Source organism: Muscardinus avellanarius, assembly GCF_963383645.1.
Source record: "Muscardinus avellanarius genome assembly, chromosome: 8".
NCBI classification, from domain to species: Eukaryota; Metazoa; Chordata; class Mammalia; order Rodentia; family Gliridae; genus Muscardinus; species Muscardinus avellanarius.
The window spans coordinates 44,469,154-44,493,946 of NC_137794.1; the positions used below are offsets into that span (position 1 = coordinate 44,469,154).

Sequence of the window (24,793 nt, forward strand, 5' to 3'; positions counted from 1 at the left end):
ACAAACGTGTACCACCACACCCGGCTAATTTTTATTTTTTAAAGTAAAAATAAGAAGTAAAAGCAGGGGCATTTTTTAGGGGAGACTCCTTTTAATTGAGTCACTCTTTGCAGTTCTAAAGTGGACAGGGCCCAAACCCAGAAAAAACCCTTGCGCTCTCTTGCTGATGGTGCTGAACCCCCAGAAAGGACTTCCAGCTCTCTGTTGGGATATTTACAGGGCAGAAGGAGATGTATCTGAAACGGAGAGTTTCTCAAACATATACACATGTCATATCCTTTTAAGGGATCCTTTTAAGGGAGAGTCGAAACATCAAGACTAGGGATTTGTCCTTCTGTCAGTATACCATCCTGGGCAGGACAAATCCTCATGCAGATGACATTAACCCAGGGACAGCGTGCTGCATCAGCATGTTTACTAACAATTCCAGGGACAAAAAGCAAACCTCATAAAAGGTGGTGGTCAAGAGGAAAGGATGAGTGGAGAGAGACAGCGCACGACATTTCCCCATCCTCATGGAGCCTCGACCTTCTCGAGGCCATTATACATTTTTGAGTCTGGCTTGGGCACGGGGCACAGCCCCCATCCCAACCTAGGGGGACCAAGTCGACTGAAATGGGAGTAGTTCCCATTCTAATTTCCTTTAGGATTTCTCTTAGTAATAGGAGAACAGGGACTAGGTGAGATAGCAGAGTGGAGAAGAAAGCACAGGGCATTTCTGCAGTTGGCACCAAGAGCTCTGGAATCTATTTTCAAAACACGCCTGAACTGAAGCCTCCTGTGCTTCTGGCCTGCTAATCTCGTGGAGGCTGAATAAACCATACGTGGCTCTGCAAAAAGCCACCTCACCCCGGGTGGCATTTCTGCCATCTGGCTGGGTTAACATCTCTGCCTTACACAGGCTACTCAGGCTCCTTCTGAGCCACTGGTCAAAGGAGGACCAGGCTTTCTTTCTTCTGTGTTTCAGATACAGGCAGGACTTGCCACTGGGTTTGCTGGCTCCTGCTCCTGAAGCAATTCTGAGACACGGGTGGCATCTCAGGTGGGTCCTTTGCCAATCAGCAAGACATTGCAGCAACTGGCAGTCATGACACAGCCTTCCAGGTCTGTCTAGGGAACAGTCGTGTCAACTGGGAAGGTGGGGACTCACAGGGCTCCGATTCATCTCCCCTTAGTCAAGGGAATCTTGTTTGAGAGGTGACTGATATTGCCCCTGATGCCTCTCTCAGAAATGGTGAGACATGAATGGAGCCTTTGGATATATATATATATATATATATATATATATATATATATATATATATATATAAATAATCTACAAAGCACTTTGCTTTCAGGGTAGATTAAACCGCCATTCCACAAAATGATTTCTTATCGTTTTGTGGGAGCTCAGGAAATGAGCCGTTATACAGTTACATGTGCTGAAGACAGCACTTCTGCAGTGACCCGGGACCAGGACAGATGGTGAGCATGCCCTTAACCTGCCCCACAATGGACATGGAGTGACCTCGTGGTCCTCTGTTGATAAGGCAAACTTGTGAGGTGCCGGGAAAGCTCCTGTTTGTGTTGATCTATCTAGTTTTGATCAATAAGTTTTGAAGGAGAGCCTACATTTCTTTCATATGAAGAGGTGAAGAATGAGGATGAGGGCGATGGAGACAGCATCCTTTCTAGGCGGGTGGAGGAGGGAGCAGAAAGGGAGAAGGCAGGGGGAAGACTCGGAGTACCTGGACACACTTTCATGCATTAGACTTAACTTTTTTTTTTAAATAAGCAGCTTGCCTCTGCTCATTGGGTATTGGAATCTAAATCAAATATTTAGTATTTTCTAAGACAAAGTGGTTACTTTGGAGTCACCTAACAGCCTCCTGCCTTCATGGATGGGGGAGGCAGTCCCTTTACTTTCACCTTTCATCTTGGCAAATCAGAACCATTTGGGGGTGGCGGGGAAAAGTTCAGATAAAGGACCAAGAGAACAGGTCACATGCTTGAATTTATGTGGGTTCCCTACCTCCTGTCCCCTGTCCTGCACAGGACACGACTCACTGTCTGCTTCTGAGAACGATCCAGATTCATCGCTGGAGTTGGTTCCATAAGACTGCTCACATTTAATCTGGGGTCGGACTTGGTTGTACATTCCATCTCCCATCAGTCCCGGTTCCTGATGTTCTGTGGCAAGGAATCTGGCTCCCTGGGAACAGGGTGAGGAGGAGAACTCACAGAGGGGGAGGCTGCAGGGAGAGCCCCCGCTCCCGTCCTCTGCGTAGGAATAGGAGGAGCAGGAGCTAGAAGTCCTGGTCCTGGTCTCCAGGGGGGGTGAGCGAGGGCAAACTTTGATTGGCACCGGGCAGCTGGTGTTGGGCCGCATCCTTCCTGGCAAGTGGTCTGCCATCAGCCCGCTGTGGGAGTAGGCCTGTGAGCTGGGGAGGGATTGGCCAGCTCCCACCCACAGACCCTTTGGCACCGGCTCAGAGAGGTCCTTGTCCAAACTGCTCACCCCAGAGTATGAATGCACGGAAGTGCTCACTTGGTCACACGTGCTTGGGGAGAAGATCACGCTTCTTCGGTCCAGCTCTCCCTCCTGTTTACAGAGAGCCTCCAACCCGGGCCCCCTGAGGGGAGAGCCCATCGTAAAGTTAGACACATCCTTCTGGCCCATGTGGGGCTGTCCATAATTCCCTGTGAAAGGGGCATAATCAGTTTTAAGGTCACCCTGAGTGATCCCCTTGTCGAAAGGGCATGCTGAACTCCTGGCAAAGTGCTGCTGAGATGTGCTGGGCAGGCCAGACAACTCCACACCTTTTGTTACACTGAAAAGAGACCTTAGACAGGAAGGCGAGGACACGCTCCCAGATCTATCCAGGCAGGTGGCTCCGCCGGGGGTGGCTGGGGCAGGGGCAGGGCTGGGCTGTTTACGGTCCATCTCGACATCCCCTCCTCTGTCCTTGATGTCAGGCTCGTCTCCAGACAGGCAGAGCGTGATGCTCTCTTCCTCATTCTCTTCGCTGGGTGGCTCGCTTTTTATCTGCCCCACGGCAAGCCCTGGCTTGAGGCTATTGCCAGGGCTTTCTTCGGTGAATGTGCTTGCAAAACCTGAGGTACTGTGTGATGATGTGTTATAGACATTCTTGGTACATGCAAGCTGGTATTTCTTGTATCTAGGGTACTGTGTCAACACGTCCTTTTCCGAGCTTCCCTTGGTGTCAGTGGACACATCCGACTCAGGTAGCAAGGCTTCTTCCTTCTCTGCTACTGGGATGGCAGTGGCCTCAAAGCCAATGGGGCCCGGAAGCATCTGGTCCCTGGGACAAGCCATCTTGGCTGTGTCCGACTCCATTGTCTCCTCTTCCTCCTCCTCCTCCTCTCCCGCGGAGTTCTCATGGTCCTCATGTGGGCGCTGGCACGCCGTGTCCTTTCGGCACACGAACAGGCCATCCTCACTGTTCAGCAGCTGGGTCTGCAGGAAGCTGAAGCAGGAGTCCTCCAGGTTGTGCATGCGCAGGAACTCAGCACAGCGGATGACCTCGCGGATGTTTTCTCTGCTGAGTAACAGCTTGGCAGTGTAGGCAAACTGTAACAGCGGCCCAAAGCCCCTGGCCGTGACCTGCAAAACAAACAGGGAAATTGCCAGCATTACCATCAGCACCGCTATTGTCCCGAGTCCCTCGACTGAAGCCAGATAACCAGACAGTGCTAATGTCCCAGAATAAAGACTGCAAAGGAGCAGTTAATCTCGTACTGGGTCAGCAATGATTCTGCTTCCAATAATTAGTGCCTGTCTCGGGCACGCCGCTGCTATACTTCATCACGGCACGAGCAGAATTGAAAATCACCAGGGTCAAGTGGTTAAACAAGATGACAACGGGTTCAGTGTTTACACTAATGAAATATCCTGGCAAAAATGCACGGAACAATGGGAAGCCTATTAATTTCCCTCCCAATCAGTCCTGTTGAGAGCTATTCTGCACAAGGAGGGAGTGCTGTGACACTTCTTGAAGCTCACTCGAGCCAGAGAAAGCATTATCATTTTCCTGTCAACCACGAAACTGGCAACGTGGCCCTGTTAAAAACTCAGTCCATGGGGTTTCAAAAATAGTTCCTCCTCACTAACAATGTTAAAAGAAACATTAAAAACAACTCCTATCTGGCTCATCCATCTTGGTTTCTACTTGGGACTTTCAATCATCATGTCATAGCTGATGTTATAATGATACCGGAGATGATGACAATCAAAAGCAATGTTCTCAACAAGAAATTAACTCCTGGCCCATAAAGAATGGGGGTTACTCAGCTAAGCAAACCGGCTGTCACTGAAATGGTTGAAGCTGCTGAGCAGCGCGGGACATGGGCTATTCCTTCCCTAATTATTAGCAGCAGCTTTGCCATGCAGCTGCCTTCTTTCCCAGTAAATCTTCAGAGGCTAAGCCTGCTGTCATAGGCTGCTAATCCATTATATTTTACACAGATTGAAAATGTGGCACTTATGCACAGCTTGCTCACACACACATGTACACACGCACACATGTGCACACACAAGGCATACTCCACTAAAAATTTGTTGCCTCATTCAATTGTTCTTTGAGATGGCAATGGATTCAACATCCTGGCGTTCGGGGTCGGCTTCCTTGCCCTGCATGTAACACTGCACATCCTCTGGGTATTACACGCCCTGCAGATCTCATAGGTGATGGGAAATACAGCGGAGGCAGGTCTACAAATCATGTGTACAGATAAATGAAACCAGCAATCATGGGGTCTGGCTGGAAGCTATAGTAGCAGTGATCAGAAATTTCTACTGGGGGAATGAGTGCAGAGCAAGATGAACCGGTGAGCTTTGTAGCCAACTTTTACATGTATTAAACTCACTGCAGTACCCAGAGCCCAAGTGTTGCAAGGACCTGTGTCTGTTGTTCAACTCGGACAATGCCTCCTCTGGGAGCCCTCTCTGATCCTCTTAGAATGAATGACACTGTCTTCTCTGCTTCTGTGGCTTGAGAGAGGAAATGTTCTAGATTCTCCTGGGAGCACTCATCATATACCACTGCCTTTCTTCCAGTAGGAAACATTTTTTTTTTTTTTAGGTAATGTGATTGAACAGAATCTTAAATGTTAACATTTTGGAAAGACAAATACAATTAAAAAAAAAAAAACACTGTCAGATAATGAGTCCAGAGGTATTCGGTTAAAAAACAAAACATTCTTTTTTTTGGTGGTACTGGGGGTGAAACCCAGGGGCTTTCTACGAACTCCAGGCTATACTCCCAGAACTATATTATACTTTTTTTGGAAACAGGGTCTCACTAAGTTGCTGAGAGCCTCACTAAGCTGAGACTGGCTTCGAACCTGTGTGATCCTCCTGTCTCAGCCTCCCAAGCACTGGGATTACAGTGTGCACCACCATGCCCGGCTACATGTTTTATTTTAAAAAAATTCACAGCCAGGCGTGGTGGTGCACACTTGTAATCCCCGCGCTTGGGGAGATGGAGACAGGAGGATTGTGCAGGTTTGAAGCCAGCTGCGCTGGTTTAATATAAAAATATAAAAAATAGGTGTCTGGGAGTATAGCCCAGAGGTAGAAGGGTTTCCAGGAACCCCAGTACCACACACAAAAAAATCCATGTTTGCTAGACTCACATTTTAATTCCACACAGGCAATTGTTGCTATCTTCCTATTTCTATCCCTATTCCAATCTCCCTGTTCCTTATTTCTATCATAAGACAGCAAGCTCCTTCAGATCACAAGTGGGTTTATTTCTCTTTGTAACCCTCCATTTAATGTAACCCAGGGCCTCAAAAAATCTGGTAAAAGCTTGTATCTATGCTATAAGACTAACCGTGCCGCTAACATGTAACTACCACGTACGAAGGTGGTAGCACAGTCTGGTGGGCGGGTGTTTGTCCCAAGTTACTTTTGGAGCAAGGCATCATATAAACCAATCAACCCAAACAGCCAGCCAATCAGAGGCAGGTAAGAATCTTGTCTGGCCTGTCTCATACTACCAGTATTAAAAAGCAGCTCCTCTGACCTACATTTTTGTGTCCCTATTAAGCTGTTATGGTAATAGATTCGGCAAATGTAGTGTGTATCTGTTCCATGTATGTTTTTCTCAAAAACCTTTAAAAGGGAGTAATATTGCAAGGAAGTGAGTATATGTAGGTAATTAAGGAGATAAGAATGCTGCATGGCAAATTTTTTTCATTGCAACATACCTCTATCACAAAGAAAGAAACAGCAGAATCCAGGCAGAATTGACTCCCCATAAGTAAGCATCTTCCACTACGCTCCCAGGCAAATTGCCAGTTGCTGAGTGAGTGGATAATACACATCTCAAGCTTCGGCAAATATGCTCACTATATGGGAGATGTGGGAAATTGACCTCAGTGCTATTTATACTTTTCATCTGGTCCTCCTCATGTATCATTCTTATCAAAATTTCTTGTTTATTCTGATATACTTTGTCTCAGTAAATCTTAGCACTATTTCTCTCCTCTCTCTCTTTCTCTGTCTGTCTGTCTGTCTGTCTGTCTGTCTGTCTGTCTCTCTGTGGTACTGGGGATGGAACCCAGGGGCATTCGATCTCTGAGCCCTATTTTTTATTCTTTATTTTGAAACTGGGTCTCACTGAGTTGCAAAGGGCCTCACTAAATAGCTGAGGCTGTCTCCAAGAACTGTGATCTTCCTGTCTCAGCCTCCCGAATGCTGGGATTACAAGCGGGGATGTGCCACCACGCCCAGCTACTATTTCTCTTTTAAAGAAAATTAATAAAAAAAAAGAGCCAATGACACCCATGGGAGCTTTACATCAGGAAGCAGTTCTGGGAGTCACCACCTACCACAGAGCTGCCTCACTAAGGGAAGAGCTGTGGAAATCTCCCTCCCACAGGGAAGAGCGGGTGATTAAATGCAGGAGTTGGAATAAGGATGCCAGTGGGAAAAGTCCTTATACTGTGAACCAATGACACTCCTCAGATCACTGACCCTTTGGGCTTAGGGGACAGAGTGAGCTTGGGATGATAATCATATGGTCATTAAAGAGTCATGAATAAAAAATTGTTTGGAATAAGAAAGGATGCTTGAAGTCCTATTCAGAGCATTTAGGTAAAATAAGTAAATAAATAAAAGGCAAGAAATAAGCTGAGCATGGTGGTGCACACCTGTAATTCCAGTAATTATGAGGCTGAGACAGGAGGATTGCAGGTTCAAGGACAGCCTTAGCAACATGGTGAGACTCTCAGCAACCTAGTGAGACCCTGTTTCCAAACAAATATTTTTTAAAAAATGGTCTAGGGTATAGCTCAGAGGTAGAATGCCCCAGGGTTCAATATCCAGTAACACACACATGCTAAATTGTTCATGTTCAGAGATGACATGATTTTTTTTTTTTTAGAGAACCCTAAAGACTCTGCATAAAAGCTGTTAGAACTAATATATTTAAGACGAGCATGGTGGCACACACTTATAATTCCAGTACTTGGGAGGCTGAAACAGGAAAATTGCAGGTTTGCAATCAGCCTCAGCAACTTTGTGAGACCCTGTTTCAATATAAAAAATAAAAAAAATTGGACTGCGGGTACACATCATAGGTAGAACGTTCCTGAATTCAATCCCCAGTACCATATAAAAGAAAAAGTAATAAATTCAGTAAAGTTATAGGATATGAAATCAATACACAAAAATTGGTAGTGTTTCTATACACTACCAGTGTATTATCTGAAAAAAAATGATTAAAACAATCCCATTCACAATAGCTACAAATATATTTTGGAATACATTTAATCAAGAAGGTGAAGGGCCGGGTGTGGTGGCGCACGCTTGTAATCCCGGTGCTTGGGAGGCAGAGACAGGAGGATTGCGCAGGTTCGAATCCAGCCGTGCTGGCTTAAGAGACTCTGTTTCCAAATAAAAATATAAAATGGGTCTGGGAGTGTAGCCTGAAGGTAGAAGGGTTCCATCCCCAGTACCACCACCAAAAAAAAAAAAAAAAAAAAAAAGTGAAGGGGTCTTTATTAAAAAACAACAACAACAACAAAAAAACAAAACTGATGTTCCAAGTGTGGTGGCACATGCATGTAATTCCTATAGTTGGGACGCTGAGACAGGAGGATAGCAGGTTTGAGGCCAGCCTCAGCAATTTAGTGAGGATCCTGTTTCGAAATAAAAAATAAAAGAGGGCTAGGGGGGTATCTCAGAGGTAGAATGGCCTTAGGTTCAATCCCCTAGTAACTCCGCCTTAGGTTCAATCCCCTAGTAACTCCGCCCCTACAATGACCAAATCAACCAACCAAACAACAAACCTAATGAAAAAGATTGAAGATTAAAAACAAATCCTGAAATTTGTATGGAGAAGCTGGACATGTTGGCATGTTTCTGTAATCCCAGCTACTTGGGAAGCTGAGGCAGGAGGATTATTTGAGTCCAGAAGTTTGAGATCAATCTGGGCAACACAGCAATAACTTGTCTTAAAAAAATGTATGGAACTACAAAAGATGCCAGATATCTGAAGCAATCTGGAGCAAAAAGAACAAAGTAGGAGTCATTACACTACCTGACATCAAATATACTACAGATCTGTAGTAACCAAAACAGCATGATACTGGCATAAAATAGAAACACAGACCAGTAGAACAGAACAGAGAGTCTAGAAAAAAAATTCCATGAATTTATAGACAGCTGAGTTTTGACAGAGGAGCTGAGAATATACAGTGGGGAAAGAACAGTCTCTTTGATAAATAGTGTTGAGAAAACTGAATATCCACACGCAGAATTAAAACAGACCATTGTCTCTTACCACAGAGAGAAATCAACTCAAAATGGACAATCTAAATGTAAGATACAAATCTAGGAGACTCTGAAAGGAAGCAAGGAGGAACGTTTCATGACACCGATCTGGGCTATAGTTTTTTGGATATGTCCTCAAAAATATTTCCTCATATTTTCTGGATATGAGGCAACACAAGCAAAAAACAGATAAATGAAATTACATCAAAATAAAAAGCTTCTGCACAGCGAAGGAAACAACAGACCAAAGAGAACGGGGGAAAATACTGGCAAGCCATTCACTTGGTTAATATCCAGACTATCTAAGGAACTCAACCCCGAAGCAAGAAAACAACCCAACTAAAAAAATAGGCAGAAGTCTTGGACATTTCTCAAAGAAGACATGCAAATGACTAGCAGGTTTACGAAAAACACGTAATATCATTAATCATCAGAGAAGCACAGAAACCACAGTAAGATCACTTTACTCCTATAAGAAAGGCTACTATCGGAAAGACAAGCATGAACAAGTATTGGTGAGGCTGTGGCGAAGGCAGTTTACTTTCAGTTGGTGGGAATGTAAACTGGAATCGTCATTAAGAAAAACAGTATGAAGGGTCTTCGAAATATTAAAAGAAAATAGAACTACTACCTGTTCTAGCAATCTCACTGATGGTTGTATACATATAAAAAATCAGTATGTTGCCAGGCGTGGTGGCGCACACTTGTAATCCCTGCGCTTGGGAGGCTGAGACAGGAGGATTGTACAGGTTCGAAGCCAGCCTCAGCTACTTAGTGAGGCTCTCAGCAACTCAGTGAGACCCTGTTTCCAAATAAAATATAAAATAGGACTGGGAGTGTAGACTGAAGGTAGAAGGCTCCTGGGTTCCATCCCCAGAAAAACACACACACACACACACACACACACACACACACACACACACACGATAACTATGTGAAGCACTGTATTTGTTAGCTTGGTTTGATCATTCCACGGTGTATACACTTCAAAACATTATTCTTTACATGAGAAATATATGCAATCTAATAGGCCAATTCTAAAAAATAAAAATTTAAGAAGAGAGATTGGTTTGTAAACTGTCATTCAAGACCAAAGGCAAGGGAAAGGTTGTCCTCACCATGAAACTTCAAGAGCCCATAACTAGCTCTTCTTCCACATTAGGTTAAATCCTGCACTGTCATATTCAATTCTGCAAAATACTGCTCAGCTTCTATATGCAAGGCCTTGTCTTGTGAGTCCCAGTTACCATTTACCAAGCACCTCTTGATGCATAGGTCTGTGTTAGTGGCTCTCATTACATCCTGCAAGGCAGCCATGGGAACCTCTATTTGGTAATAAGGAGACTGAGAAGCAGGAAGGTGAAGGAGTATATTCAAGGTGTAGGGGCAGTGGGTAGAGGTTTGGGGTCCAGACTCAAGGGATCTCTTGCGCTAAGGCTGTGAGGGATAGACAAGCACAGATTCAGCCCTGTGCTCAGGAGACCTACAGTTTAGTTTTATGGAAGAGGTACACATGAAGCAAAGCTAATTACAGAGGAACAACGTAAGTCACCATGGAAGGGCAATCTACTGATTCTCAGTAACTAGTTGCAAAGGGGAAATCCAGAGGAGTGCAGGAGGAGACTGCTGAGGTCTGCAGGGTCTCTTGAGCACTGGGGACTGAATGCCTACAAGCAGTGACCGCTCCCCATCTGTGACTGCGGTAGGTCAGGGATGCTTCGGTACAGTGGGTATCTTCTGAACTGTCCTGGGGATCCTTCCCAGGACCCCATCCCTGGCATGCTTCAGGCAGCGTTTATAGTTCAAACAGAAATCAAGTGTCCATCACGTGTCGGCCAGTGTTAAAACAGGCAGAGGCTGTCTAAATATTGGTTTAGCCTCCATATCAGGAAGTTTGCGCTGTCTGTCCATTATTGGGAATTACTTAAATCCACTTATAGCACTCAGAAGGCAACTATTCAGATACCAAAGTGGAAACTGTACGTCCATGCAATTATGACAAGCTGGCATTATTTACTTATTTAACAAGTAAGGCTCCAGTCATGGGGAAAAGTAGGAGAGGGTGGGAGGTGGGGAATCACACACAAAAACTAATGACCCATAAAAGTGGCATTATTTGTAGCACTGGGGATGGAACCCAGAGCATTCTATATCTGAGCTATACCCTCAGATCCAATTTTTTATTCTTTAGGTTGAAACAGGGTCTCACTGAGTTGCAAAGGGCCTCACTAAGTAGTTGAGACTGTCCGCGAACCGCGATCCTCCAGTCTCAGCCTCTCAAATGCTGGGATTACACACATGCGCCACAATGCCTGGCTTAAAAGTGTCATTTTAAATAAGTAATGATGCAGTTAAAATGAAAAGAACTGGCTAGAAAAAGCAAGCCAGTTCCATTCCTTAAATGGCAATGGAGCTGCATCCCCTGCTCTAAGGAAAGCAAACATTTTTAGGCTAAAATCCACAGGTTAGGAATGCCCAAAAGGTATGTTGAACAAACGCAAAGTACAATGTTAGGGCAATCTGGAAAAAACAGCCTTGCATTTTAAATGAAATATTTTGAAGAATATTTTTTCATTCCAGTTAAATATGTTACTACCTGTTTCCAGAATGTACAACACACACACTGGTCCACAGATGAGACTGAATCATGCATAGAGAGCAAAATGGAGTGTATCCCATGGGGCTGAGACCTGCGATAGGTCAGGAGTAGCACCCCTCTTGCTCTCTGGCTGCTCCCTGAGAGGCACTGTGTAGCCAACACTTGGCAAGTATCACTGACTTCAGATATCAGCCCTAAAAAAATAAGGCCAGGCTACCAAACTCGTGCACTGTGATGTGAGTCAGCATACCGATAGCATGTTGACAATCTGAGCCATTTATACTATGATCCCTATGCCCCTCAATGCCTCGGATTCTGATTTACCATCTCTACTCAGTTAATGAAAGAGGGTGTTCTGATGAAAACCCAGCTGGCAGAGAACATGTTCGGTGCCATTTGCAGGACTGCAAAGCTCACTCTCTCATGAGGGTCCCAATTTCTTGCTGGATAGAGCTCATCATGGAAACTTCTAACAGTTCCATTGCTGGACTATGACAGGGATCAGGCAGTGGCCTTAGGCATATATAGAAAATAAGGTTTGAGAATTTTTATGAGACTGGGAACATCATTCTCTATTAAACCATGTCTCCTCAGCTGGTTTTGGTGGTATATATGCAAGGCTGTAGCATGGAGCTCGTCTGCAGAAAGCTGAAGAAATGAACTGGAAGATCTGGGGACCGCTCCTATGCGGGGGGCTTCTCTAGGTCCCCTAAAAACAACCTGGCAAAACATGAAAACTTGTACCTTCAAGAACACCATGCACACTTCCCAAAGAAGCTGTATCACTTACACATTGCAGGAACTGGGAAAACAAATGTAACAAAGTGCTGCTTATGGGGCTTCTGTAAACTCTGGGGCTGCTCACCTACCCCTGGGATGTATTTGTGCAGCAAAGCGCTTGCTGAATAAAGAGAATTAACACTAGTGACAACTCACATTTCTTTCCATCCCCGCAACGCCGCTGCATCCCACTCTGCAGGCTCAGGACCGATTTAGCGATGAGGCATCACTTCTAATCTTAATCTTCTATAATTAATACCCACATTATCACATCCTTCTCCCCAAAGCAGCCTGCTATGCAAGCATGCCACATTTAAGATGTATCTGTTAGATTAATTAACTTCACTATTTCAACAAAGTTTCTGGTCATTTTTCTACTAATTTTAGACAAAGAGCCAATCTTCTTTTCCATTCCTAAACTAACAACATAAAAACAAAATAAATGTTCAAATTGATTTATATAAGTATTTCACAAATAATTTTTTTTCTAGTGGGTATCATTTAAAATCTAAATTGTTTTTTCTCTCCTATGCTGGCCTAAATTTAGGCCTCTATCTGGTCACATAGTCACTATTTTTGTCTCATTCTACTCACTCATTCTCCAACCACATGTACTATGTGAAGTCTGGGGGCATCCACTTTCTTGGATTTTAGTCTCAGCTCCACCATCTACCAGTTGTATAATTTAGGCTGGTTACTTAATCTGTTTTTTCTTTTTCTTTTCTTTCTTTCTTTCTTTCTTTCTTTCTTTCTTTCTTTCTTTCTTTCTTTCTTTCTTTCTTTCTTTCTTTCTTTTTTGGTGTGGTACTGGGGTTCCTGAAAACCCTTCTACCTCCAGGCTACACTCCCAGACCCATTTTATATTTTTAATTGGAAACAGGGTCTCTTAAGCCAGCTGGCTTAAGATCATCCTGTCTCCGTCTCCAAGCGCAGGGATTACAAGCATGCGCCACCATGCCCACAACCTTTCTGTTTTGTCTAACCATAAGACAGAGATACTGTCAGGGTCTGCCTTGCAATTAAATCTTTGGAACAAGCCAGGTATGGCGGCACATGCCTATAAACCCAGTACTTGGAAGGGTGAGACAGAAGGATTGAATTTGCAGCCAGGCTCTCTCTGCAACTTAGTGAGACCCTGTTTCAATATAAAAATAAAACAGGTACAACACACACACACACACACACACACACACACACAACACACACAACTTTGGAACAGGATTTGGCACTGAGTGACAACTGTTAGATAGCTGTCCCTTGGCGTCCTCAGGGGCTAGTGCCAGGACCCCTTCTAAATACCCAAATCCACAGATGCTCAAGTCCCTTATATAAAATGGCATAGTACTTGTAGCTAACCTCTGCACATCCTCCCATACACTTTTCATCATCTCTAGATTACTTGTAATACCTAGGACAAGGGAAATAGTAAGTCAGCAGTTACACTATATTACTTAGGGATTGGCAAGAAAAATGACTGCACATGTTCACTATAGGCACCTTTTGCTTTCTGAATATTTTCTATCTGTGGCTGGTTAAATCTGCAGGTGCTAAATCCAAGTATAGGAAGGTCTTACTGTACCATCTTTTTCTTCAAGGAGCTAATAGGTTGGCCAGAGGGTTGCATTTTTGATAAAAATACTTATAGTATCATCTAAGTATGTCACAGGGTTTCTGCTGCAGAGCTGAGTCAGTAACTGCCATGCCCATCAGTGTAAGGCTCTGAGGGCAGAATAAGAAAAGGGCATGGCTCCCTCCCTCCTCCCCTTCAGTCTTTCCCTCAAATTCAGTGTTTCCAATGTAGCCTTTCCTGGTGCTGTTCACAATTCCCTCCCTGATCCCAACAGCAGAACTGGCTGCATGATTTTCAGGCCCAGTGCAAAATGAAAACATGGGCTTCTTGTTTAGAGATTATTAAAGATTTCAAGACAGCGACAGCAGCATATTAAGCTAGGTGTAGGGCCCATCTGAGCATGGAGACCTATGCAAGCCCAGGAATCCAGCCCAGCTGACACAACTACACAGGATATCTCTCTTCAGCAGTTGAAATGGGCTCCCCAGTTTTGGACTCAGGGGGTGATGGCATCCCAGTGTAGAACTCAACAGTGGAGCTCTGAGTTAAACTCTGAAGACTGGCCTGCATGGCTATTGGGGTCAGCAGTGTACATCAGGGGTGGCTGGCCGTGAAAGACACCTCAGCACACCCAGGTGGTTTCCAATTGGTTAAAAAAAGAAAAGAAAATCATGTGGCTTTAATGAATACAGTTCTGAGTTGCATCCCTGTGATAGCGATGAGAGGAAGTAGTCCACAGACCCAAGATCCTTGAAGTCAACTACCAGGAAAGGACCCTACAATATTTTTCCGATTATTTCTCCTTTTCCAAGAGCTTGCAGAAATGTACATCCTGTACTTTTCCTAAATCATGACTTAATATATACTTTTTTTGGTGGGACTAGGGATTGGACCCGGAAACTTTCTACCACTGAATTATACCCCCAGCCCCCCCCCCTTTTTTTTTTGTTCCAAGAGAGAGTCTCGATAAGTAACCTAGGCTGACCTCAAACTTCTGACCATTTTGTCTCAAGTGCCCAAAGGTGTCACTGAGTCAAAGTTAAGTTAAGGGTGTCACTTAATTAAAAAAAAAGCCAGGCACAGTGATCCACACCTGTAATTCCAGTGCTTGGAAGACTGGAACAGGAGGATTGTAAGTAAGCTCCAGGTCAATCTCAACAACTAAGTAAAACTCTGTTTAAAAATAAAGAATAATTTAAGAAAGGGATGCGGAGATAGGTTGGAGGTAGAATGCTCCTGGGTTCAATCTCCAGTACAAAAACAAGCAACAAAAAATTCGGAAACTGTTCAGATCAGATCCAAAGCTCCTGTCTTGCTCTGCCTTTCAATGACCATAGCACTACTTTAGTACACATTTAAGGAAAACTGGTTCTCATCAACTCACATATACAGGCTATTTATCTCCTAAGTTGAAATGGGCTCCCCTTTGGGTGTAGGGGGTGATGGCATTGACATCTTTCATTTAATTTTAGTTTAAAATGATAAAATTTCATTTAATTTTAGTTTGAAATTATATACTCATGTGATATTTATTTATTTATTTATTTATTTATTTATTTATTTGTGGTACTGGGGTTCCTGGAAGCCCTTCTACCTCTGGGCTACACTCCCAGACCTATTTTTACATTTTTATTTGGAAACAGGGTCTCCTAAGCCAGCGCGCGAGGCTGGCTTCGAACCTGCGCGATCCTCCTGTCTCTGCCTCCCAAGCGCGGGGATTACAAGCGTGCGCCACCACGCCCGGTTTATTATTTTATTTTTTGTGGTACTGAGGATGGAACCCAGAGGCTTCTACCTCTGAGCACACCCCCAGCCCTATTTTATTTTGAAATAAGGTTTCACTGAATTGCTGAAGGAATTGCTGAGGCTATCCTTGAAGCTGTGACCTTCGTATGTCAGCCTCCCAAGTACTGGGAGGTGTGGTGTGCTCCTAATTTAACTATTACTTCTCAGTCTCATGTCCACTCTTCTCATCCCTCTGTGATGCTGAGGCTGGGAGTTTATAAACTTAATTTCCTAAGCTCTTTCACTGGTTGACTTATTGAAGTTTACCAACAAAGGACACACTGGTAGGAGATCAGAAGTATGAGGAATCAAGGAACTGGTTCCTTTTGTTTCTTGTTCTTTTTTCTTTCCTTTCCTGGTGGCTGCATCCCAAACTCCCTGATGGAGTTTCTGGAGGTGGCTGTCTCTTTGACCATCGTTTCTGAGGCAGGAGCCCCTCCTCCATGCTCGGAGGTCCCTCCATCCCTTCCAGCTTTAGGAGTCGTAGATGCTTCCTGCAGTAATTAACTATTGGGTTAACTGATCTTCCCTTTTCTGTTCTTCCAGCTTTCTAACACTTGTGTAACCAATTCCCCATTTCACAGCTCCTATTTGAAACACCTGGCATGGTTTCTATTTCCTGACTTAATCATCCATTTTATAGACAAGGAAGCCAAAGACCAGAAAGGTGAATGGATTTACCCAGCCACATGGCTTAATTCAATTCTTCTGACCACAGAGTTTTAACTTTCACATTCTTTCCCCATGTGTTAGTATTCTTCTGATGTAAACCAGAAATGAAAAACTATTTCAAATGGGAAAACACTGTTTTCTTACACACTCTAAAATATTTAAGTTAATTTTATTTTGTGGTACTGGGGATTGAACTCAGGGTCATTCATCCCAGAGGTACATCCACAGCCCTATTTTATTTTTTATTTTGAAACAGGGTCTCACTAAGTTATTGAGGGTCTTGCTAAGTTACTGAGGCTGGCCTTGAACCTGCCATCCTCTTGTCTCAGCCTCCTATGTACTGGAATTTACAGGCATGCGCCACCACATCTGGCATAAAATATTTAATTTCATTCAGCTCTATTAAAAGGAATCTGGCCAAGTGTATGTGGCATTTCTTTGCCTATTTGCATGATTCAGCTTTCAGTGCCTGGATTTCTCTTGAAGAATGGAGATAACTCAATATTCCTCTCTTTCAGCAAGTCTCTGTAAATCCTAGGAAGACCTTCATCATATGGAAATCCAGCTCAACACTGGTCCTTAGAATTTGGAAATTACCAGAGCAAAAATGCCCTTCCTTAGGGATTAAACCCAGGATGATTCTAACTCCAAGCTACATCCCCAGTCCTTTTAATTTTTTAAAAATTTCAAACAGGGTATTGCTAAGTTTCTGAAGTGCTCACCAAGTTGCTGAGGTTGGCCTTGAACCTATGTACCTCCCGTCTCAGCCCCTCAAGAGTACTGGGATAACAGGAATGTGCCACCATGTCCAGCAGAAATGCCTTTCTGATAGGGAGCCTCATGGCACCAAGGCTTTGTTCTGAATTAGAAAGGCATCCTGAAAAAGCTGATGTCTACAGGGAACATCATGTGTCCCTTGTGTCAGATGGCTCAGAATTACCATGGGGCTTCCTTACAGCTGAAGCTGTCTCTTTTGTTATTTCCTTGACTGTTTCAGGGCTTGTAAGAATAGAGAGGGGAAGCCAACATGCAGTATTTTATTCCCTTTCCTGAGAACTGGCAATCACGTGGGCCTGTGAAACCTCCATTTCAGCTATGTGGTTTGCCCCACGCCTCACCTCCTGCCCGTGTGGCACTTGGTATTTTCTCACTGAGGTCCACATGGTTATGTTTCCAGGTAAGTGACAGGGAAGAGTTATATATAAGTACATTCATGTTTACTCTAAAGGCATGCAATGAAAATAGAAAATCTCCCTTCTGAAAGATTATGTAATGAAGCTCACGGAATAACTTTTAAAAATCCAATTTTCACTATAAGTATAGATCCTAAAATAGATATAAGATAGTAGTAACTTTTTACATTTTTCAGTGTGAAATGAAAGTGAAAAAGCATCCCACTCACTGGTAGCAAAGTAGTAAAACCTGCATCAAGGTTTATAGTTTCATTTGAAAAGCTTCCTCTTCATGAAAACTATTTTTAAAGAGAAGATTTAGAAAAATGCGTACCCATTTTCCATTTAAAATGACCCTGTCCCCATTCAGGAAGCCAATGTCCTTCCACCAGAATTTTCTCAAGCCTATGTCTGGTTTTACCCCCTCAGCCCCTCTAAGCATTTTAAAACAACCATCAACCACTTGTTCTCCAGCCAGAAAATACGAAGCATTTTGAAGGCTTCCAGGGAAGTCCCTCATTAGAGCTTTCTTACAGTTTTTCATAAGAGAGGCCACAATTCCCATCTCTGGAACTGAACCAGTTATGAGTCCTTCTGCCTTCCTATTCTTATCCTCTAAATTATTTTGAGTCTGACAGCATCATCAACAAATACTTGGATTGAGTAAATGCTCCAGTCATTGGTGTAGAGAGCAAACTATCATCTTCTCCAGTCTAGATCCTAAGAATGTAAGATTTCACTGTCACTTATTCCTTCCAATTAGTATCTCAAAAATGTTATCCCTAGTATGTGCTATCAATAAGCCATGCATTCATCTTAACCTTGCAAAACTGAATTTTTGACATATGCTTATCTAGATATTCAGAAATCATTCCTAATGCCGGGTGTGGTGATGCACGCCTGTAATCCCCACGCTTGGGAGGCGGAGACAGAAGGATCACGCAGGTTCGAAGCCCCTCGCTTGTTTAAGAGACCCTGTTTCCAAATAAAAATATATATAAAAAATAGGACTGGGAGTGTAGCCCAGAGAAGGGTTTCCAGGAACCCCAGTACCACCAAAAAAAAAAAAAAAAAAAAAAAAGAAAGAAAGAAAGAAAGAAATCATTCCTATTACAGAAATTGCTCTTCAAACTTTTCTTTTGTCCTGGAGATTGAGCCCAGGGGCATTCTACCTCTGAGCCATACCCTTGGCCCTATTTTTATTTTTTAATTTTGAAACATTTATTTTTGTGGTACTGGGGATTGAACCAAGGGGCATTCTACCTCTAAGCTATACCCCTAGCCCAATTTATTTTCTATTTTGAAGCAAGGTCTTGCTATGTTGATGAGGACTTAGCTAAGTTGTAAAGGCTGCCCAAAACCTGGATTCTCCAGTTTTAGCCTTCCAAGTACTGGGATTACAAGCATGCACTATCATACTTGGCTAATATTTAATTTTGAAACAGGGTCCGAGGCTGGTCTTGAAGCTGTGCTCCTCTTGTCTCAGCCTTCCAAGTACTGGGATTATAGATGTGCACTATCATGCTCAGTTGATCTTCAGTTGATCTTTAATCTTTTTTTTTTTTTTTTTGGTGGTACTGGGGGTGGAACCCAGGGGCTTTGTACCTCTGGGCTATACTCCCAGACCTATTTTACATTTTATTTGGAAATAGGGTCTCACTAAATTGTTGAGAGCTTCAATAAGTAGCTGAGGCTGGCTTCGAACCTGTGCAATCCTCCTGTCTCAGTCTCCCAAGTGCAGGGAATACAATCGTGTGCCACCACGCCTGGCCATCTTTAAACTTTTTAAGATCCATTTTCCCCTCCCCCATCCTTTTTTTAAAAAACGATAATTTCATTTTCTAATCTGCAGTTTTCAGATGCTTTCCTGGACTCTATAATTCATCAAAGATTTTGACCATAATAAGTGGACCAAAACCACGTCTAGTTTCTCTCTATAGTTTGGAGGCTCTACTTGATCCAGATTGGGAGCATAGGTATTTTTTAATTGTTCATCTACCCAAAGTTTCCATTCAAGTTTTTCTCACTGTTCAGTCTAATGGCCATTCTCTTTGACAAAAGCTAGAGATGTTAACCCTGTGCTCTTTGCCCTCCTTAGTATTACACCCTGAGCTACTAAGAGCAGCTATTGGTTTCCTCATCTTGTTGCAAAGAAAGCTGTAAATTAATTTTCCTTGCCTGTGGGCTTCTTTGAAAAGGTGCCACTCATTTGGGCTAAGCTTTTCTTGACACTATTTTTGTGGTTCTCTATACTTTCTCATAGTTCATGTCTTTCTGTCATTCAAAACAAACATCTAAGCTAAATGTAGAACTGCTGGCATAATTATTCTTTGTTGAAAGGGGGTCCTCACGTAAACTTGTTTAGAATGTTTCTAGCCCTCCTGAATTATCTTTCCCTGTATGTGCCTAATTCCTGAATTTCTCTTGTTTAAAATGAAGAAAACACTTTCTTTTTTTTTTTCTTTTTCTTTCTTTCTTTCTTTTTTTTTTTTTGGGTGGTACTGGGGTTCCTGGAAGCCCTTCTACCTCCGGGCTACACTCCCAGACCTATTTTATATTTTTGAAACAGGGTCTCTTACGCCAATGCGCTGGCTTCGAACCTGCACGATCCTCCTGTCTCTGCCTCCCAAGCGAGGGGATTACAAGCGTGCGCCACCACGCCCGGCCAAAGAAAACACTTTCAAAATATCTTAAACACAAAACTCCTAAAAGAAAACTGTTAGAACACTAGGTTTGACGATGATTTCTTGGATACCAAAAGCACAGGAAACAAAACCCAAATAAAACAAATGGGACGGCCTTAAACGTAAAAATTCTGCCCACCAAATGATACAATCAACAAAGTGAAAAGGCAAGTATGGAATGAAAAAAAAATTTGTAAATCATATATGTGAGAAGGGGTTAATATTTACTCTATAAAAGAACAGCTACAACTCAACAACAACAAAAAATCAATGATCTGATTTTAAACTGGGGAAAAGAAATGAAGAGACATTTCTCCAAAGACATAGAAAGAGCCAATAAGCACATGAAAAGATGTTTAATATCACTGGAAAAATGTAAGTTAAACCACAATAAAATATCACCTTCTACCTGTTAAGATGGGTACTTAAAAATAATAATATGAGGGTTAGGAATGTATAGAAATGGAACCCTACTGATGAAATTATAAAATTATGTAAATGGTATGTAAAATAAGTTTTCTCAAAAAAAGAAAAATAGAACTACTATATGATCAAGCAGCTCAACTCCTGGATATATATCCATCAGAATCAAAAGCAGGACACTAAAGAAATATTTGCAAACCCATGCTCATAGCAGCACTATTTATAATACCCAAGAGAGAATAGCAACCCAAATGCCCATAAACAGATGAAAGGATAAACAAATGTGGTAGATGCATACAATGAAATATTATTTAGCCTTAAGAGAGAATAAAATACTGCCACATGCTACAACACAGATAAACTTCGTGGTCCTTATACTAACTGAAATAAGCCAGTCACAAAAGACAAGTACTGTGCGATTCTATTTACGTGTGACATTTATTTATTTATTTATTTATTTACTTTTTTAGATACTAAGGATTGAACCCAGGGGCATTCTACCTCTATGCTTCACTTCAGTCCTATTTTTTTATTTTTTATTTTGGAACAGGGTCTCACTAAGTTGAGGAGGGCCTCACTAGGTAGCTGAGGCTGGCTGTGAACCTGCCATCCACCTCTCTCAGCCTCCCAAGTACCGAGATTACAAGTGTGTGCCATCACACCAGGCTACATGAGGCATTTAAAAGTTGTAAAATGGCCGGGAGTGGGGGGTGCATGCTTGTCATCCCCGTGCTTGGGAGGCGGAGACAGGAGGATCATGCAGGTTCGAAGCCTGCCTTGGTGGCTTAAGAGACCCTGTTTCCAAATAAAAAAATTTAAAAATGGGTCTGGGAGTGTAGCCTGGAGGTAGAAGGGTTTCCAGGAGCCCCAGTACCACAAAAAAGTGGTAAAATTTAATAAAAACAAAAGGTAAAATTGTCTTTATCAGGGGCTGAGAGGAGAGAGTTATTTAATAGGTATAGAGTTTTAATTTCCAAGATAAGAATGATCTAAACATCTCTTTGGCAATACTGTGAATATATTTAATACTACTAAACTGTAGACATGAAAATGCTATAAAGACGATACATTTTATGCTACATGGTTTTTAAAATTAAAATAAAACATCATGGGCTGGGCGTGGTGGTGCACGCTTGTAATCCCCGCGCTTGGGAGGTGGAGACAGAAGATTGCGCTGGTTCGAAGCCAGCCACGCTGGCTTAAGAGACCCTGTTTTCAAATAAAAATATAAAATAGGTCTGGGAGTGTAACCTGGAGGTAGAAGGGTTTCCAGAAACCCCAGTACCACCAATAAATAAATAAATAAATAATAAATAAATAAAACATCATGAAGTATTCAGACTGTCAAATATTTCCTCACTGACTATCCTGTTCTCCAAGATGATACCATCTCTCTTTTCTAGGAATCCTCTCATGTATTCTCTTCATGATTCCTTTTAATTAGTCAGAGTAGGATCCAAATGGCAGTCTACCCTTGCTCTCTCTTTCCTCTACCAGTAAGAAACATGAATGACCACTCAAGTATTCTATTGATTGAGGAGGATTCTTACGATTATTCATATAATTAAAGTTTTGGATCCTGCCTCTACTTTGACCTCAATTTGTTTATGGGAATAATAACATGAAACCTATAATTATCTGACTACTCGACTCATAATGAGTTCCTACGAAAATACCAATTTTTTTCTCACCTTCTTATCTCTTCCCAGTACTCTTCAGAGTCCCTGTCCCCGTTTCAGAATCGATTACAGAGTTTCTAACATATAGTGTTGTTCTGCTTTATTCCATTTTTTATTTGGATAAGGAATTCCTTCCCATAGTCATCTTTCAGAGTGATGTCCTTTTGTGCATAAGGTTATATGGGTTTTCTAAAAATTTCTCTATATTACCCTGGCAATAATCTCTGGGTCAAAATTTTAAAATCGCTCCTGCTTTACTTATGAATAGAGACTGCAGACCATAGGTATTGCTTCTGTCGTCCTGTTCTCCTTGGTGCATCTAATGATTCACCAAAATGCTTCACACTTTCATAGCGACGTCAAACCTGCCAGCTTCTGCCATAATTGGTGTCATGAGTTTAGCAGGTATTCATCTCCCTCTTTTCCCCACCACTCTCAATTAAAAGCACATGCCTTGTGCACCACAGGTTCTCAGTAACTATTAGCTGAACAGAACTGAGTTATCCCTAGCACTGCAGCTGTGACGAGCAGTTAGAATCCTCTTCTGCATGACAATCCATCACATACTTGAAGACATATGTTGTGCCTGGCTAGGGAACTTTTTTTCTTTAAGAACTGAAGTCATATTTTCCATCTGAAATAAAAACTGAAGAAGTGACAAATCACATGTCTCTTATGGAAAATGTTATTTTCTTAACCTCTGGAAGCAAGAAGGTTGAAATACCACTGATTCTCCAGTAGCCATGAGGACCCCGTGCCGCCAAGAGAGGACCACTAATCTTTAGTATGGAGGACAATCCTTTCTTGGCAACCCGAACCACTACTGACTGCTGACATTTTCCCCTTTCATGTGTAAGGCTGGAATAAATAGGGACGTGATGAAAAATGTAGATAATATGTTTGAAAGGCTTTTGAGAGACAAATGCAAAATTGTAAAATGATGTATATCATCTTTTCACACAGAGCCCTTTCCTTTGCAATATAAGTAAGGGCTACCAGGTTTTACAGAAGGAAGAATGCCAGCATTTGCCTTATGGGTGGGTGGGTGGGGCTCATACAACATAAAGAATAGTACTAAAAGTTTTAGTTTCCTTCATCTAAGTCCTTCACTGACCACCACATAAAAGTAGCTGAGACACACTGGGTTATCTAAGGCTATATAGTAAGTGGGTATAAAATCATCTATGGAAACCAGACTTTATGCCTATAGCACTGTACACTTTGAATTTCTCCTCCATTCTCCTGTTTCTGCAATAGATACTGTCAATGGAGAACAGTTAGTGCTGATGTCATGCAGGCACCATCTGTGCTCTACAGGGATTTAAACAGCCACCATTAACACAAAATCCCCACATGTGAATTGGACAGTTGGCTGCTCTGGAGAATGGGACAAGCATACAGACAGCTGTAAAGCTCTGTAGCTTTCAGAGCTGCAGAAATGGCTATGACATAATACCCACGCCCTGGGCTCAGAGCATGAAGTCAGCTTTATCACTCAGCTCCCTCCTCTCCCCCATGTGAGTTGTCATCTTTTCTACATGATTTCTGTCTGTCAAGGGAGGGGATGGAGAGGAATCCCATGCCATCCATCCTTCAGCAGGGCCACAGTGGCCATTTTTGCCTAGGTTTGCTGGGTTCTTGCCTTCCCACATCCCTGCCTGGACACTGGATTTTTTAGGCTTGCAAATTACACCAACAGGAACCGGGAGCAAGCCCCTGCCCGGAGGAGCAGCAAGTCTAGGACTTCAGGTTGCTGAGGCATGAAGGTGGGGTCCTATTTTTGCCCACGTTGTCATCTCTGGAGCTGCTGAAGCAGGGGAGGCAGAAATTTCCAACAGTGACTGGGAAGGGTCATGTCCAGTTTCTGTGGGGCTGAAACACACTTTTTGCAGTAACTTGTGGGATAGGGAGAAGGGGAAATAAACCACAGGTGCGTCTAGAATGTGTCTTAGAGGCTGTTCTGAACCATCTATTTTGAATGTAGCTTTGAACTATTGTGAAAGATCTCTTTACTCATAGCTCCTAACTGGGAAAGCACCTTTTCTACTATAAATAACAATATCCAAACATCTTGAAAACGAACTTTTGGGTTTTGACAAATATTAAATCTCAAGAACACCAGGTGTTCTTGTTTTGGTGAATCAAAGTATTTCTGAGCATGCACTTAAGGTCACAGGTGAAGATGCCTACAATACCTGGTGGTGGTGGTGGGGTGTTCCAGCACTCTGGTGGAATTTTAGTCACTGAAACTGAACATCAGAAATCATAATGAATAATAAGCCCTCCACTGCCCTTGCACTATTATAGCAGGGAATGCCTGGCTCCTGGGAAGGACGATCCTGGGAAGGGCTCAGTCACAGTTGTTTGACAATAGCTTTCCAGGGTGGTGTAGCTTTGAAAACCTCAACTAAGCTAGCAGATGTCTGGACAGCATCATCGTTTCTTTCTTTAGCAAGCGTGGGAGGCCAGGGCTTAAGAGTGTCTAGGTAGAGCAACCACTGTGGTAAAAACACAGACTCAAAGCAAAAGGGAAGATGAATACTGCTTTTACACACCTCTTCTCTGCACACAATCTCTATCTGTTGACTGCATCTTCTCTCCTGTACCTCTCCGATCTCTCCGGGGAGTCAATCAAAAGGGAGGCTGGAGA

General features: G+C 42.8%; 1 protein-coding gene across 1 annotated transcript in view; it reads right to left on the bottom strand.

Moving 5' to 3' along the window:
- The window catches only part of BACH2 (BTB domain and CNC homolog 2), a gene marked incomplete at its 3' end in the record, with an annotated part of 292,225 nt that overhangs the window by 21,362 nt on the left and 246,070 nt on the right, over window positions 1-24,793 (bottom strand). The window contains exon 4 of the mRNA XM_080700670.1: window positions 2,012-3,604. Coding sequence (XP_080556796.1) covers window positions 2,012-3,604 — 1,593 coding nt within the window. The remainder of the gene's footprint in view (window positions 1-2,011; window positions 3,605-24,793) is intronic.